The 14,531-nt window shown below is 40.2% G+C and overlaps 1 protein-coding gene across 1 annotated transcript; it reads right to left on the bottom strand.

The window, feature by feature from the left end:
- Window positions 1-2,030: 2,030 nt before the first annotated feature.
- Window positions 2,031-3,723, bottom strand: SPINT4 (serine peptidase inhibitor, Kunitz type 4). Its single transcript, XM_031005048.3, is given in 2 exon segments — window positions 2,031-2,212; window positions 3,609-3,723. Coding segments are annotated over 2 exon segments (297 nt in total).
- Between the last annotated feature and the right edge of the window lie 10,808 nt (window positions 3,724-14,531).

Genomic DNA, 14,531 nt, shown 5'->3' with positions numbered 1-14,531 from the left:
TTCACATAAGTGTGCAGTTCGCTGCTAGGTTTGATTTCAAGATCAAAAGGCAGTATAGGTTTGGTACTTTGGTTCCACTAACCAGTTCAATTTGACAGGGGAGGTGATGCAAACCTGTACAGACTTGTCAAATCTGAAACAGTTTAGCAGTTTAGGATAAATGAAGCTAAGTGTGCATATGTAAGGGATGGCTCAGGAGTGAGGGGGAAATCAATGGATGGGACCAGCTGACATTTCAGCTCTGCAAATCCAGATAAGACAAGTGGAGAGAAATTAAGAGAGCCAGGGCTGACAGAAAGACTCTTTCATTCTAATGATCATACAGTTAATTTCCAGGAAAGACAAAACTGGGGTCAGGAAAATAGCAAACAGATGGAAGCTTAAAGTATTATGGAAATATTACAAAGATTTCAAAATCAGTCTGAATTTTCTTGTGTCTTTATTTCGGATGGTGCAGCAGACAACTTCATGAGTTCACATCCTCTCACCTCCTGTTTAAGCAAAGGAAAGAAAAACCCAAATCGGTGTTACAGGTTTTGGAAGGTCTCCCTGGATTAATGCAGGTCATTTTTTATCCTAGGGAAAGCACAGAGGATGCCTTCTATCTCAATGTTTCCCTTATTTTATTGATTAATCTTTCACTTTTTCATTCACTTAACACTTAATCATTGCTTAGTATGTGTCAGGCACTGAAAACATCCACTAGGGCTATAAAATAAACAAAACAACATTTCTGCTTTCTAGTTACTCCCAAGGCCACTCTCCAGCCAGTTCTCCTGGGAATCAGCCAAACCACAGCCCTGTTAGGCACCATTGACCTTCTATTTCCAATGATTGGGAAATAGTCAAGCACGGGCTGGGAGCTTAGTTGTATAAAGCAGCAAGTTGCTATGAAGAGTTCAAAGGTATGAGAGTGCAAGAATTTGGTTTGGGTGACCTTGTCCATGTAAGATTGCCAAGACCATTGTGACTGTCAGCTCTGGTTAGAAACCTTGCTGTGCCATTTAATAATGTGACCTCGAGATGCTTGGTTACTTGTACTGTACTTGGTTTCTTCATCTGTCACATAAAAATAATGATATACATCTACCCTGATATACATATATATATATATATTTTTTTTTTGAGATGGAGTCTCACTTTGTCTCCCAGGCTGGAGTGCAGTGCCATGATCTTGGCTCACTGCAAGCTCCGCCTCCCGGGTTCACGCCATTCTCCTGCCTCAGCCTCCCGAGTAGCTGGGACTACAGGCGCCTGCCACCACACCTGGCAAATTTTTTGTATATTTGGTAGAGATGGGGTTTCACCGTGTTAGCCAGGATGGTCTCGATCTCCTGACCTTGTGATCTGCCCGCCTCAGCCTCTCAAAGTACTGGGATTACAGGCGTGAGCCACCACGCCTGGCCCTACCTTGATATAATTTTAAATTATATCAATATATGTTAATTGCTTAGTGCAGTGCCTGACACACAGTAATTGTCCAATAGATGGTGGCTATTATTTTCTCTCTGGGCATTTGATTTCCTAACTGCAAAATGAGCAAATGATCCTGACAGCCCACCCAAATGTGGTTTTTTTTTTTTTTTTTTAGATGGAGTTTTGCTCTTACTGCTCAGGCTGGAGTGCAATGGATGGCGCGATCTCAGCTCGCCGCAACCTCTGAACCCTCTGAACCTCCTGGGTTCAAGTGATTCTCCTGCCTCAGCCTCCCGAGTAGCTGGGATTACAGGCATGCGACACCATGCCTGGCTAATTTTGTATTTTTAGTAAAGATGGGGTTTCTCCATGTTGGTCAGGCTGGTCTTGAACTCCTGACCTCAGGTGATACACCCACCTCGGCCTCCCAAAGTGCTGGGATTACAGGCATGAGCCACTGCGCCCGGCCAACCCAACTGTTAAAACTTCTTATTTGAGCAATCCTCCCTCTTCCCACTCCAAGCAAGGTTAGCCCCTGATCAATTTTCTCTATCTTAGGATGTCAAAACCTCTTCTTTTACTACCCCCAAGGACCAAGGACAGGATTAGATTCCTTACGGTGGTTTGTATTTTGCAACACAGGCTACTTCACATTCTATTTTAAGCTTGAAGTTGTTAAGGTTGCCATTACAGCCAGAGAAGACAAAAGTTTCACATCTTTTGGAGGTTCTGTTGTAGAAATATCCAAAGTGAACTTCATAGCAGCTTCAAAAATTCATGTCCAATTTGCAGGGATCTGCATGAGAGGTTCCCATTGAGTTAGTGGGAATTGGTTAGGACTCAGCAGGAGAACTTGTCTTTATGGGCCCTTAAAAATTCCTACGTTTAGCCTGGAACTATTCTCATATTCAAGGACTCTGAAAGACGTGGTTTTCTCTTGGAGTTAGAGGTGCTTGGAAATATTGCCCTTGCACAATGCAAATTGGTTAAAATTCCAGGTTGTTGTCATGAGCAGTGTATTGGAGAAGGAGAAGTAGTGATCAGTGAAAAAGGAGGTTCCACCACTAGCTTGTGCAGGGCGATGAGCTTCCCTACATTTCCTATCTTACAGTTTATTAAAGTACAGTATCCTCCTGCTTCCCTACATCATCTTCCTTTCCTTTTAATTGCCCACATAGGACATGCAATTCAGAGTGCCTCCTCCCCAGTTTTCATACATTCACTATACTACCTATACTTCAAAATTTAGGTAACCATGCCTGCTGCTATCCTCAAAGCAGGATGCATACTAAAATGCTAAAATGCATAACCTTGGGGTGATGCTGTTTCATCCTCATATCCCGTCGTCATCTCCTTTCTTGCCTTCTTAGAGGCAAACCCTCTGTTTTTATTGTTAAGAGTTGGGTAGTAAGTGGTTGGAACAGCCACAATCATGGTTGTATTGACAATCCACCTTACTCAAGCAGCCAGCCTGGAATTTACTCTCTGGTAAAGTTATGTGCATAATCTTATTTCATACTCACAAACACCCTCTGCAGCAGGCACTTTTCTGATCTTCATTTTGCACATGGGGAAACTGAGACTAAGAGAATAATAAGTAGTTGAGTGACTTGTCCAAGGGCACACATCTGCTAAGTGAACAGGTCCAGAACTTGGAGTGTCTGACTTATGGTATAAACTGCTACTTTCTTGTCCCCTGGAAGCGCTGAGCCTTCACACACTATCTATGGAAGAAAGTCTCATTGCCTCTCACATTTACATTGTGAGCTCCTCTAAACAGGAATCATCTGTCCAAGAGTTCTGTATATGTCCATAGCCCAGATACTGAAAATGTCTTAATTTGCTCTGTCTCCAACCCCCTTTCTCTCTCATCCCAATACATACTCTTCAATGGTCTGGGATCTTTGAAATTTGTCACACAACCTCTGATTCAAAATACTTCCAGTCCTTTGGACCTCCTATAAAAGAGGTCTCCATCTGGAAAGGACTTTGTGTCATTTCTGTTTTTTCTCATCAAACATCCAAAGGACCCCTAGTGTAAGTAATGCCCTGAGTCAAGGGACTAAGTGTCTGTGGGTATTGTCATGAAAGGAAGACCTTCCTGGACTACCTAGATAACACACTTTTCTCCCAATACCTTCTCTCTCATTCATAATTGACCTTTGGATTTATTTTCTGCCTTAGCTTCATACCTTTGAGGTCTCCACATATCTTCTCCGCAATTTTATTAACACCACCCAATAACAGGGTATTCAATGAGCAGAAGATGAAGAATCTTAGAAGAAATCCCAGCTTGGCAGACTTCATGGTGCAGCAAGCAGCAGGCAGGATAGTTGTGGTATCACCTGATGTTATGTTTTGGGCTTGATACTTGAGACGGTTGAGCTCACCTACCCCAAGGGCCAGGACTGGACATTACTAGGTGTTGAGTTGAACAGTGAGTGCTTGGGTACCCAGCCATGAAGCTGAAGGCCCCAAACTGATTAGACCCTTGATAGTGAGTCCCATGTTCATCTAGAAGCAATAGAAACTTAAGGATCAGAGCTTCTGCATATATTTAATCATGAAGGGTAGAATCATCAGAGCGAGGAATTAAAAAAGGATTTCTTCCTTTCTCTTTCTGACCTTTTATGCACAGAAGAAACTAATCATGGCACAAGAGAAAGAGTGCAATAGCACTATAATAATAGTAACAGGGTTAATTATAACCTAGAGTACTACTTAATTCCAGGTGCTATTTTTAAGTAATTTTTATATGCTTTATCATCATATACACCCTATGAAGTAAGTACAGTTATTACCATCATTTAAGGATGAAATGGAGACAGAGATTAGGTTACATGTACAAGGTCACTCATTTATTTTGTGGTAGAGACAAGATTTGAACTTGGCTTCAGAGTTTTTGTTCTTAGTCACACTACACTATGTTATCTAGGAACACGAGGACATCTTGGATCTGTTTTCTCCTAAAAGTTTTGAAATTTTGGCTTACCTTTCTTTACACCCTAAAACCACCTGATGTTGATTTTTTGGTAAGGTATATCATAAGGATCCTTTTTCATTTTTCAGTGGTCCCAGACCTATTTATTAATGAGTTCCTCTTCTATTTAACTGCAAAATAATTTTGCTTAATTACTTGGGATTGCTTCTGAGCCCTTTATTTCACTCCACTGTATACCCCCACTCCAAAGCCACACTTAATCTCTTGAACTTTGTTTATCTTAGGATTTTGTATTTTCATATAAATTTTAGTCAGTTTATCAAGTTATTCAAAAGACCTGTTTTGGGCCAGGTGTGGTGGCTCATGCCTGTAATCCCAGCACTTTGGGAGGCTGAGGTGGGTGAATCCCATGAGGTCAGGAGTTGGAGACCAGCCTGGTCAACATGGCAAAACTCTGTCTCTACTAAAAATACAAAAATTAGCTGGTTATGGTGGTGAGTTCCTGTAATCCCAGCTACTTGGGAGGCTGCGGCATGAGAATTGCTTGAACTGGGAGGCAGAGTTTGTAGTGAGCTGAGACTGTGCCATTGCACTCCAGCCTGGGTGACAGAGCAAGACTCTGACCGAAAAAAAAACAAAAACAAAAGACCTATTTTGGATATTCATTTGAATTGCATTGGATCTACAAATCAATTGGAAAAGAATGATATCCTTATAATATTGTCTTTGATATATATATTTCCATCTATTTTGACCTTCATTAATATTTTAAAGAAAGGTTTATGACATTTCTCATGCAGGTGTTACAATCTTATTTATATTTTTAATATTATTGTAAATGCTATCTTTTAAAAAAATCTTCAACTTTTATTTTAAGTTCAGCGGTACATGTGCAGGATGTGCAGGTTTGTTACATACATAAACCATGTGTGCCATGGTGATTTGCTGCACAGATCATCCCTACACCTAGGTATTAAGCCCAGCATTCACCACTAATTCTTCTTGATGTTCTCCCTCTCCCTACCACTCCCATGATATGCTCCAATGTGTGTTGTTCCCCTTACGTGTCCATATGTTCTCATCATTCAGCTACCACTTGTAAGTGAGAACATGCAGTGTTTGGTTTTCTGCTCCTGTGTTAGTTTGCTGAGGATAACTGCTTCGAGCTCCATCCATATCCCTGCAAAGGACATGATCTCATTTCTTTTTATGGCTGCATAGAATTCCATGGTGTGTGTGTGTGTGTATATATATATATATATTTCAATATCACATTTTCTTTATCCAGTCTATCATTGATGGGCATTTGGATTGATTCCATGTCTTTTCTATTGTGAATAGTGCTGCAATGAACATATGCATGTATGTGTCTTTATAATAGAATGATTTATGTTCCTTTGGGTATATACCCAGTAATGGGATTATTGGGTCAGATGGTATTTCTGCCTCTAGATCTTTGAGGAATCTCCACACTGTTTTCCACAATGGTTGAACTAATTTACACGCCCACTAACAGTGTAAAAGGGTTCCTTTTTCTCTGCAACCTCTCCAGCATCTGTGTTTTTTTTTTTTTTTTTACTTTTTAATAATCACCATTCTGACTGGTATGAGATGGTATCTCATTGTGGTTTTGATTTTCGTTTCTCTAATGATCAGTGATGTTGAGCCTTGTTTCATATGTTTGTTGGCCACATGTATGTCTTCTTTTGAGAAGTGCCTGTTCATGTCCTTTGCCCCCTTTTTAATGGGATTGTTTTTTTCTTATAAATTTGTTTAAGTTTCTTGTAGACTCTGGATACTAGAACTTTGTCAGATGCATAGATTGCAGAAATATACTCCATTTCTGTAGGTTGTCTGTTCACTCTGATGATAGTTTCTTTTGCTGTGCAGAAGCTCTTTAGTTTAATTAGATCCCATTTGCCAATTTTTGCTTTTGTTGCAATTGCTTTGGTGTTTTCAACATGAAATCTTTGCCCATGCCTACCTCCTGAATGGTATTGCCTAGATTTTCTTCTAGGGGTTTTGTAGTTTTGGGTTTTACATTTAAGTCTTTAATCCATCTTGAGTTAATTCTTGTATGCGGTATAAGGAAGGAGTCCAGTTTCAATTTTCTGCATGTGGCTAGCCACTTTTTTCAGCACCATTTGTTAAATAGGGAATCCTTTTCTCATTGCTTGTTTTTGTCAGATTTGCTGAAGATCAGATGGTTGTAGATGTGCAGTCTTATTTCTTAGTTCCCTCTATTCAGTTCCATTTTTCTATGTGTCTGTTCTTGTACCAGTACCATGCTGTTTTGGTTATTGTAGCATTGTAGTATAGTTTGAAGTTGGATAGCATGATGCCTCTGGCTTTGTTCTTTTTGCTTAGGATTGTCTTGGCTGTTCAGGCTCTTTTTTTTGGTTCCATATCAATTTTAAAATAGATTTTTCTAATTCTGTCAAGAATGTCAATGGTAGTTTAATGGGAATAGCATTGAATCTATAAATTACTTTGGGTAGTATGGCCATTTTCACAACATTGATTCTTCCTATCCATGAGCGTGGAATGTTTTTCCATTTTTTTGTGTCCTCTGTGATTTCCTTGAGCAGTGGTTTGCAGTTCTCCTTGAAGAATCTCTTCACTTGTTAGCTGTATTCCTAGGTATTTTATTCTTTTTGTGGCAATTATGAATGGGAGTTCATTTATGATTTGGCTCTCTGCTTGCCTGTTTTTGGTATATAGAAATGCTAGCAATTTTTGCACTCAGATTTTGTATCCTGAGAGTTTGCTAAAGTTGCTTATCAGTTTAAGACGCTTTTGGGCTAAGACGATGGGGTTTTCTACATCTAGGATTATGTCATCTGCAAACAAAGATAATTTGACTTCCTCTCTTCCTGTTTGAATGTGCTTTATTTCTTTCTCTTGCCTGATTGTCCTGGCCAGAACTTCCAATACTATATTGAATAAGGAGTGATGAGAGAGGGTATCCTTTTCTTGTGCTGGTTTTCAAGGGGGAATGCTTCCAGCTTTTGCCCATTCAGTATGATATTGGCTGTGGGTTTGTCATACATGGCTCTTATTATTTTGAGGTATTTTCCTTCAATATCTAGTTCATCGAGCATTTTTAACATGAAGGGATGTTGAATTTTATTGAAGGCCTTTTCTGTGTTTATTGAGATAATCATGTGGTTTTTGTCTTTAGCTGTGTTTATGTGATGAATCACATTTATTGATTTGCATATGTTGAACTAATGTTGCATCCTGGGGATGAAGCCAACTTGATCATGGTGGGTAAGCTTTTTGATGTGCTGCTGGATTTGGTTTGCCAGTATTTTATTGAGGACTTTTGCATCAATGTTCATCAGGGATATTGGTCTGAAGTTTTCTTTTTTTGTTGTGTCTCTGCCAGGTTTTGGTATCAGGATGATGCTGGCCTCATAAAATGAGTTAGGGAGGAGTCCCTCCTTTTCAGTTTTTTGGAATAATTTCTGTAGAAATGGTACCAGCTTTTCTTTTTTTCTTTTCTTTTCTCTTTTTTTTTTTTGAGATGGAGTCTCACTCTGTCACCCAGGCTGGAATCCAGTGGTGTGATTTCAGCTCACTGCAACCTCCGCCTCCCAGGTTCAAGCGATTCTTCTGTCTCAGCCCCCCCGAGTATCTGGGATTACAGGTATGCATCACCATGCATGGCTAGTTTTTGTGTTTTTAGTAGAGACCTGCCTCAGCCTCTGATTACAGATTACAGATGTGAGCCACCGTGCCTGGCTGGTATTACAGATGTGTAATTGTTGGGATTACAGATGTGAGCCACTGTGCCTGACTGGTATCAGCTTTTCTTTGTGCCCCTGGTAGAATTCAGCTGTGAATCCATCTGGTCCTGGGCTTTTTTTGTTGTTGTTGTTGATAGGCTGTTTATTACTGTCTCAGTTTCAGAACTCGTTATTGGTCTATTCAGTGTTTCGATTTCTTCCTGGTTCAGTCTTGGGAGGGTGTATGTGTCTAGGAATTTATCAGTTTCTTCTGGATTTTCTATTTTATGTGCATAGAGATGTTTATAGTATTCTCAAATGGTAGTTTGTATTTCTGTGGGATCAGTGGTGATGTCTCCCTTATCATTTCTAATTGTGTTTATTTGATTCTCCTCTCTTTTCTTCTTTATCAGTCTATCTTGCAGTCTATCAATTTTATTGATTTTTTTTCAAAAATCAGCTCCTGGACTTGTTCATTTTTTGAAGGGGTTTTTTGTATCTCTATCTCCTTCGGTTCAGCTCTGATTTTGGTTATTTCTTGTTTTCTTCTAGTTTTGGGGTTTGTTTGCTCTTGGTTCTCTGCTTCTTTTCATTGTAATGTTAGATTGTTAACTTGAGATCTTTCTAGGTTTTTGAGGTGGGCATTTAGTGCTATAAATTTCCCTCTCAACACTGCTTTAGCTGGATCCTAGAGATTCTGGTATGTTGTTTCTTGGTTCTTATTAGTTTCAAAGAATTTCTTGATTGCTGCCTTAATCTTATTATTTATCTAGGAGTCATTCAGGAGCAGCTTGTTCAATTTCCATGTAGTTGTGTTGCTTTGAGTGAATTTCTTAATCTTGAATCCTAATTTGATTGTGCTGTGGTCTGAGAGACTGTTTGTTATGATTTCAGTTCTTTTGCCTTTGTTGAGGATTGTTTTACTTTTGATTATGTAATGAATTTTGGAGTAAGTGCCATGTGGTGATGAGAAGAATGCATATTCTGTTGTTTTTGGGTGGAATGTTCTGTAGATATCTATCAGGTCTGCTTGATTCAGAGCTGAGTTCAAGTCCTGAATATCTTTATTAATTTTCTGTCTCGATAATCTGTCTAATATTGTCAGTGGGGGGTTAAAGTCTCCCACTATTATTGTGTGGGAGTCTAAGTCTCTTCATAGGTCTCTAAGAACTTGTTTTATGAATCTGGGTGGTCCTGTACTGGGTGCATATATATTTAGGATAGTTAGCTCTTCTTGTTGAATTGAACCCTTTACCATTATATAGTGCCCTTTTTTGTCTTTTTAAAGTCTTTGTTGGTTTAAAGTCTGTTTTCTCAGAAACTAAGATTGCAACCCCTGCTTTTTTCTGTTTTCTAATTGTTTGGTAAATTTTCCTCCCTCCCTTTATTTTGAACCCATGTGCATCTTTGCATGTGAGACAGCATACTGATGGGTCTTGGCTCTTTATCCAGCTTGCCACTCTGTGTCTTTTAATTGGGGGCATTTAGCCATTCACATTTAAGGTTAGCATTATGTGTGAATTTGATCCTGTCATCATGATGCTAGCTGGTTATTTTGCAGACTTGTTTATATGGTTGCTTCATAGTGTCAGTGGTCTGTGTACTTCAGTGTGTTTTTGTAGTGGCTGGTAATGGTTTTTCCTTTCTATATTTAGTGCTTCCTTCCTTCCTTGCAAGGTGCTCTTGCAAGACAGGCCTGGTGGTGATGAATTCTCTCAGCATTTGCTTGTCTGAAAAGAATCTTATTTCTCCTTTGCTTATGAAGCTTAGTTTGGCAAGATACGAAATTCTGGGTTGGAAATTTTTTTCTTTAAGAATGTTGAATATTGGCCCCCAATCTCTTCTGGCTTGTAGGGTTTCTGCTGAAAGGTTCACTGTTAGTCTGATGGACTTCCCTTTGAAGGCAACCTGGCCTTTCTCTCTGGCTGCCCTTAACATTTTTCTTTCATTTTGACCTTGGAGAATCTGATAATTATGTTTCTTGGGGTTGATCTTCTCATGGGGTATCTTAGTGGGGCTCTCTGCATTTCCTGAATTTGAATGTTGGCCTGTCTTGCTAGGTTGGGGAGTTCTCCTGGATGATATCCTGAAGTATGTTTTCCAACTTGATTCCATTCTGTCCATCTCTTTCAGGTATCCCAATCAGTTGTAGGTTCAGTTTTTTTTTTCCAAGACAGAGTTTCATTCTTACACCCAGGCTGGAGTGAAGTGGCACAATCTCAGCTCACTGCAATCTCTGCCCCCTGGATTCAAGCGATTCTCCTGCCTCTGCCTCCTGAGTAGCTGGGATTACAAGCACCTGCCACCATGCCCAGCTAATTTTTGCATTTTTAGTAGAGATGGGGTTTCGCCATGTTGGCCAGGCTGGTCTCGAACTCCTGACCTCAGGCAATCCACCCGCCTCAGTCTCTCAAAGTCCTAGGATTACAGGTGTGAGCCACCGTGCCTGGCCGGTTCAGTCTTTTTATACAATCCCATATTTCTCAGTTTTATTTATTGCTTTTCATTCTTTTTTCTCTATTCTTGTCTGCCTCTATTATTTCAGATAGATAGTCTTCAGACTCTGAGATCCTTTCCTCTGCTTGGTCTATTCTGCTATTGATACTTGTGATTGCATTGCGAAGTTCTCGTGTTGTATTTCATAGCTCCTTCAGGTCAGTTATGTTCCTCTCTAAACTGGCTGCTCTGGTTGTCAGCTCCTGTGTTGTTTTATCATAATTCCTAGCTTCTTTGCATTGGGTTACAACATGCTCCTTTAGCTCAGCAAAGTTCATTATTAACCGCCTTCTGAAGCTTCATCTCATCTGTCATTTCAGCCTCAGCCCAGTTCTGTGCACTTGCTGGAAAGGTGTTGTGGTCATTTGGAGGAGAAGAGGCATTCTTGCTTTTTGAGTTTTCAGCATTTTTGCATTGATTTTTTTTCTCTTATTTGTGGGCTTATCTACCTTAGATTTTCTGTGGTTGCTGACCTTTGAGTGGGGTTTTTTGGTGGGGTTTTTGTTGTTGTTGTTTTCTGTTTGTTTTTCTTTTAACAGGCCACTGACTGTTAGCACCTGTAGGGCTGCTGTGGCTTTCTAGGGGTCCACTCCAGACCTTAGTTGCCTTGGCTTTTCCTGTAACTCTAGGTATCACCAGTGAAGGCTGCGAAACAGCAAAGCCTGCTTCTCTTCTGGAAGCTCCATCCCAGGGGGTACTGACCTGTTGCTGGCCTGAATGCTCCTGTAGGAGGTGTCTGGAGACCCCTGTTGGGAGGTCTCACCCAGTCAGGAGGAATGGGATCAGGGACCTGCTTACAGAATCAGTCTGGCTGCTTTTTGGTAGAGCGGGTGTGCTGTGTTTGTGGGGACCCTTCCTTGTCTGGACTACGTAGACTCTCCAGAGCTGGCAGGCTGGAACAGCTGAGTCAACTCAACTGCAGAGATGGTGGCCACCTCTTCCCATAGGAGCTCCATCCCAGGGAGAGATCGGAATTCTGTCCATATAAGCCTGGCTGGGGTGACTGAGGGCTCCCAGTAGGGAGGCCCCACCTAGTGAGGAGGAATGGATCAGGATCCTGCTTAAAGAAGCAGTCTGTCACGATCTGGCAAAGCAGGTGTGCTGCACAGAAGGGGACTAGTCCAGACTGCCTGGACTGTCCAGAGCTGGCAGGCTGAAATACTAGTTGACCAAACTGCAGAAATGGCAGCCACCCCTCCCCCCAGGTCCTGGAAACTCCCCCAGTCTCAGGCAGACTCCGCCTACTGCCACTGTGGCTGGAACTCCAAGCCAGCAGGTCCCAACTTGTGAGGTGCTGTGGAAGTGGGGCCTGCAGAATGATGCTGCTTGGCTCCCTGGATTCAGCCACCTTCCTAGGGGAATATACAGATGGATCTGCCCCGTTGTTGGGGATCCCGAGGCCAGAGTATGTAAAACTCCTGGGTCTCTGTGTGTGCTGGAGTGCTGCTCTGCTGAGACTCCACACAGCTCTGTGTATTGAATCCAAGGTGCTGCTCATGTAGGCTCATGAGGGGATCTCGTCATCTGCAGGTTGCAAAGATCTGTGCGAGAAGTGTGGTTTCCCAGGCAGGGTCGCACAATCACTCACTGCCTCCCTTGTTTGGGGATGGGGGTTCCTTCGGCTCTATGTTGCTCCAGGTGGGCCCTCACCCCACCCTGCTTTTCTTCGCTCTCCATGGGTTGAGCTGATTGCTTAGTCAGTCCCAATGTGAGAACCTGGATACTTCAATTGAAGGTGGTGAATTCACTTTGCTACTCTCCTTCCTCAGCAGTGCTGTGACCGCAGCTGCCTGTAATTGGCCATCTTAAATGGTATCTTTAAACATTATATTTCTTTCTATGTGTTTCTGGTGTACAAAAATGTAATTCATTTTATATATTAATCTTATATCCAGTCACCTTCCTATATTCTGTTGTTATTTCTAAATAATTTGTATGTGGTTCTCTTTGCCTTCTACAAAAATAGGCAGTTATCATCTGTGACTAATGATGGTTTTGTGCCTTCTATTCCAATTATGAATGCTTTAAATTTCTATTTTTTAACATCACTCTGGCTAGAATCTTTAGTACATTGTGGAATAGAAGCAGTGTAGTGGTCATCCCTGTCTTTTTTTTTGCAGATTTTAAGGGACTGCTTCTAATAGTTTCACCTTTAAGAATGATGTATACTGTAGGTTTTATTTAAAAAAAAATACCTACACTTTATCTTGTTAAGGATATTCCCTTATATTCCCAGTATGTTAAAAATGTAATCTGTCAAAATTTGAATTTTATAAAACTATTTTTTTCATCTGTTGGGATAATCACATGGCTTTTAAATTGTTATATGGTGAATTGTATTCATAGGTTTTTCTCATTTTTACTCTTGCATTTCTGGGATAAAGTTGCTTATGCTAAATAATCTTTTTATACACTACTGAATTTAGTTTGCTAATATGCTGTATAAGATTTTTCTATCTACGTTTGTGAGTTAGATTGGCCAGTAATTTTCATTTCTCATGCTCTCCTTATTTGGTTTGAGCACTAAGACTATATGGCCTCAAAGACTGAATTCAGGAATAGTCATTTCTAGTCTCTGGATGATTTCATATAAGATTGAAATGGTTTATTCCTTGAAGATTTGATTGAACTTTTCTGAAAATCATGTGGACTTGGTGTTTTCTGTTTTAGGATATTGTTTCTACTTAGTAAACTTGTTTAATGACTTCCTATTCCTTCTTCTTCTTCTTTTTTTGAAATGGAGTCTCGCTCTGTCATCCAGGCTGGAGTGCAGTGGCGTGATCTTGGCTCACTGCAACCTCTGCCCGCTGGGTTCAAGCAATTCTCCTGCCTCAGCCTCCTGAGTAGCTGGGATTACAGGCATGCACCACTACGTCTGGCTAATTTTTGTATTTTTAGTAGAGATGGGGTTTCACCATGTTGGCCAGGCTGGTCTCAAACTCCTGACCTCATGATCTGCCTGCCTTAGCCTCCCAAAGTGCTGGGATTACAGGCGTGAGCCACTGTGCCCAGCCCCTATTCTTTCTTTTTTCAAATTTTATTTTATTGTGGTAAAAGCACTTAACGTGAAGTCTACTGTTTTAACATATTTTTAAGTGTATGATACGTTTTTGTTGACTATAGGTACAGTGTTGTATACTAGATCCCTAGAGCTTATTTCTTTTGCTTGACTGAAACTTTATGCCTGTTAATTACTAATTATCTATTTCACCTCCACTCAGGCCCTGGCAACCACTGTTCCACTATTGATTCTATAAATTTGACTATTTTAGATACTTCATATAAGTGGAGTCGTGAAGTATTTATCTTCCTGTGACTGGCTTTTTTCACTTAGCATAATGTCCTCAAGGTTCATCTATGTTGTGACATATTGCAGAATTTCCTTTTTTTAAAAGGCTGAATAGTATTCCATTGTATGCATATACTACATTTCAAAAAAATGTCTTCATCTGTCAACGTACATAAGATTGTTTTCACATCTTGGCTGTTGTGACTAGTGCTGCAATGAACATAGAAGTGCTAAGTGTTAATATCTCTTTGAGATCCTGATTTCAATAATTTTGAATAAATATTCAAAAGTGGGATTAGTGGATCATATGGTAGTTCAATTTTTAATTTTAAAAGGAACATTCACTCTGTTTTGCATAGTGGCTGCACCATTTTGAATTCCCACTAATAGTGTGCAAGGGTTTCCTTTTCTCCATATCCTTGCCAACACTTATCTTTTGTTTTGATAATAGGCACCTGGCAGGTGTGATGTGATAGCTCATGTGGTTTTGATTTGCATTTTCCTAATGATTAATGATGTTGAACATCTTTTCATAGACTTGTTGGCCATTTGTATGTCTTTGAAAAAATGTCTGTTTGGGGACTTTTACTATTTTTTTATTTTTTGTTATTGAGTTGTAGGAGTTCTTTATATATTTTGCATATTAACTGTTATCAAATGT

The sequence above is a fragment of the Gorilla gorilla genome, chromosome 21 (genome assembly GCF_029281585.2).
Source record: "Gorilla gorilla gorilla isolate KB3781 chromosome 21, NHGRI_mGorGor1-v2.1_pri, whole genome shotgun sequence".
In the NCBI taxonomy this organism is placed as follows: domain Eukaryota; kingdom Metazoa; phylum Chordata; class Mammalia; order Primates; family Hominidae; genus Gorilla; species Gorilla gorilla.
Note: the sequence above shows the minus strand (reverse complement) of the source record. Positions and strands in the feature narration are given on the sequence as shown.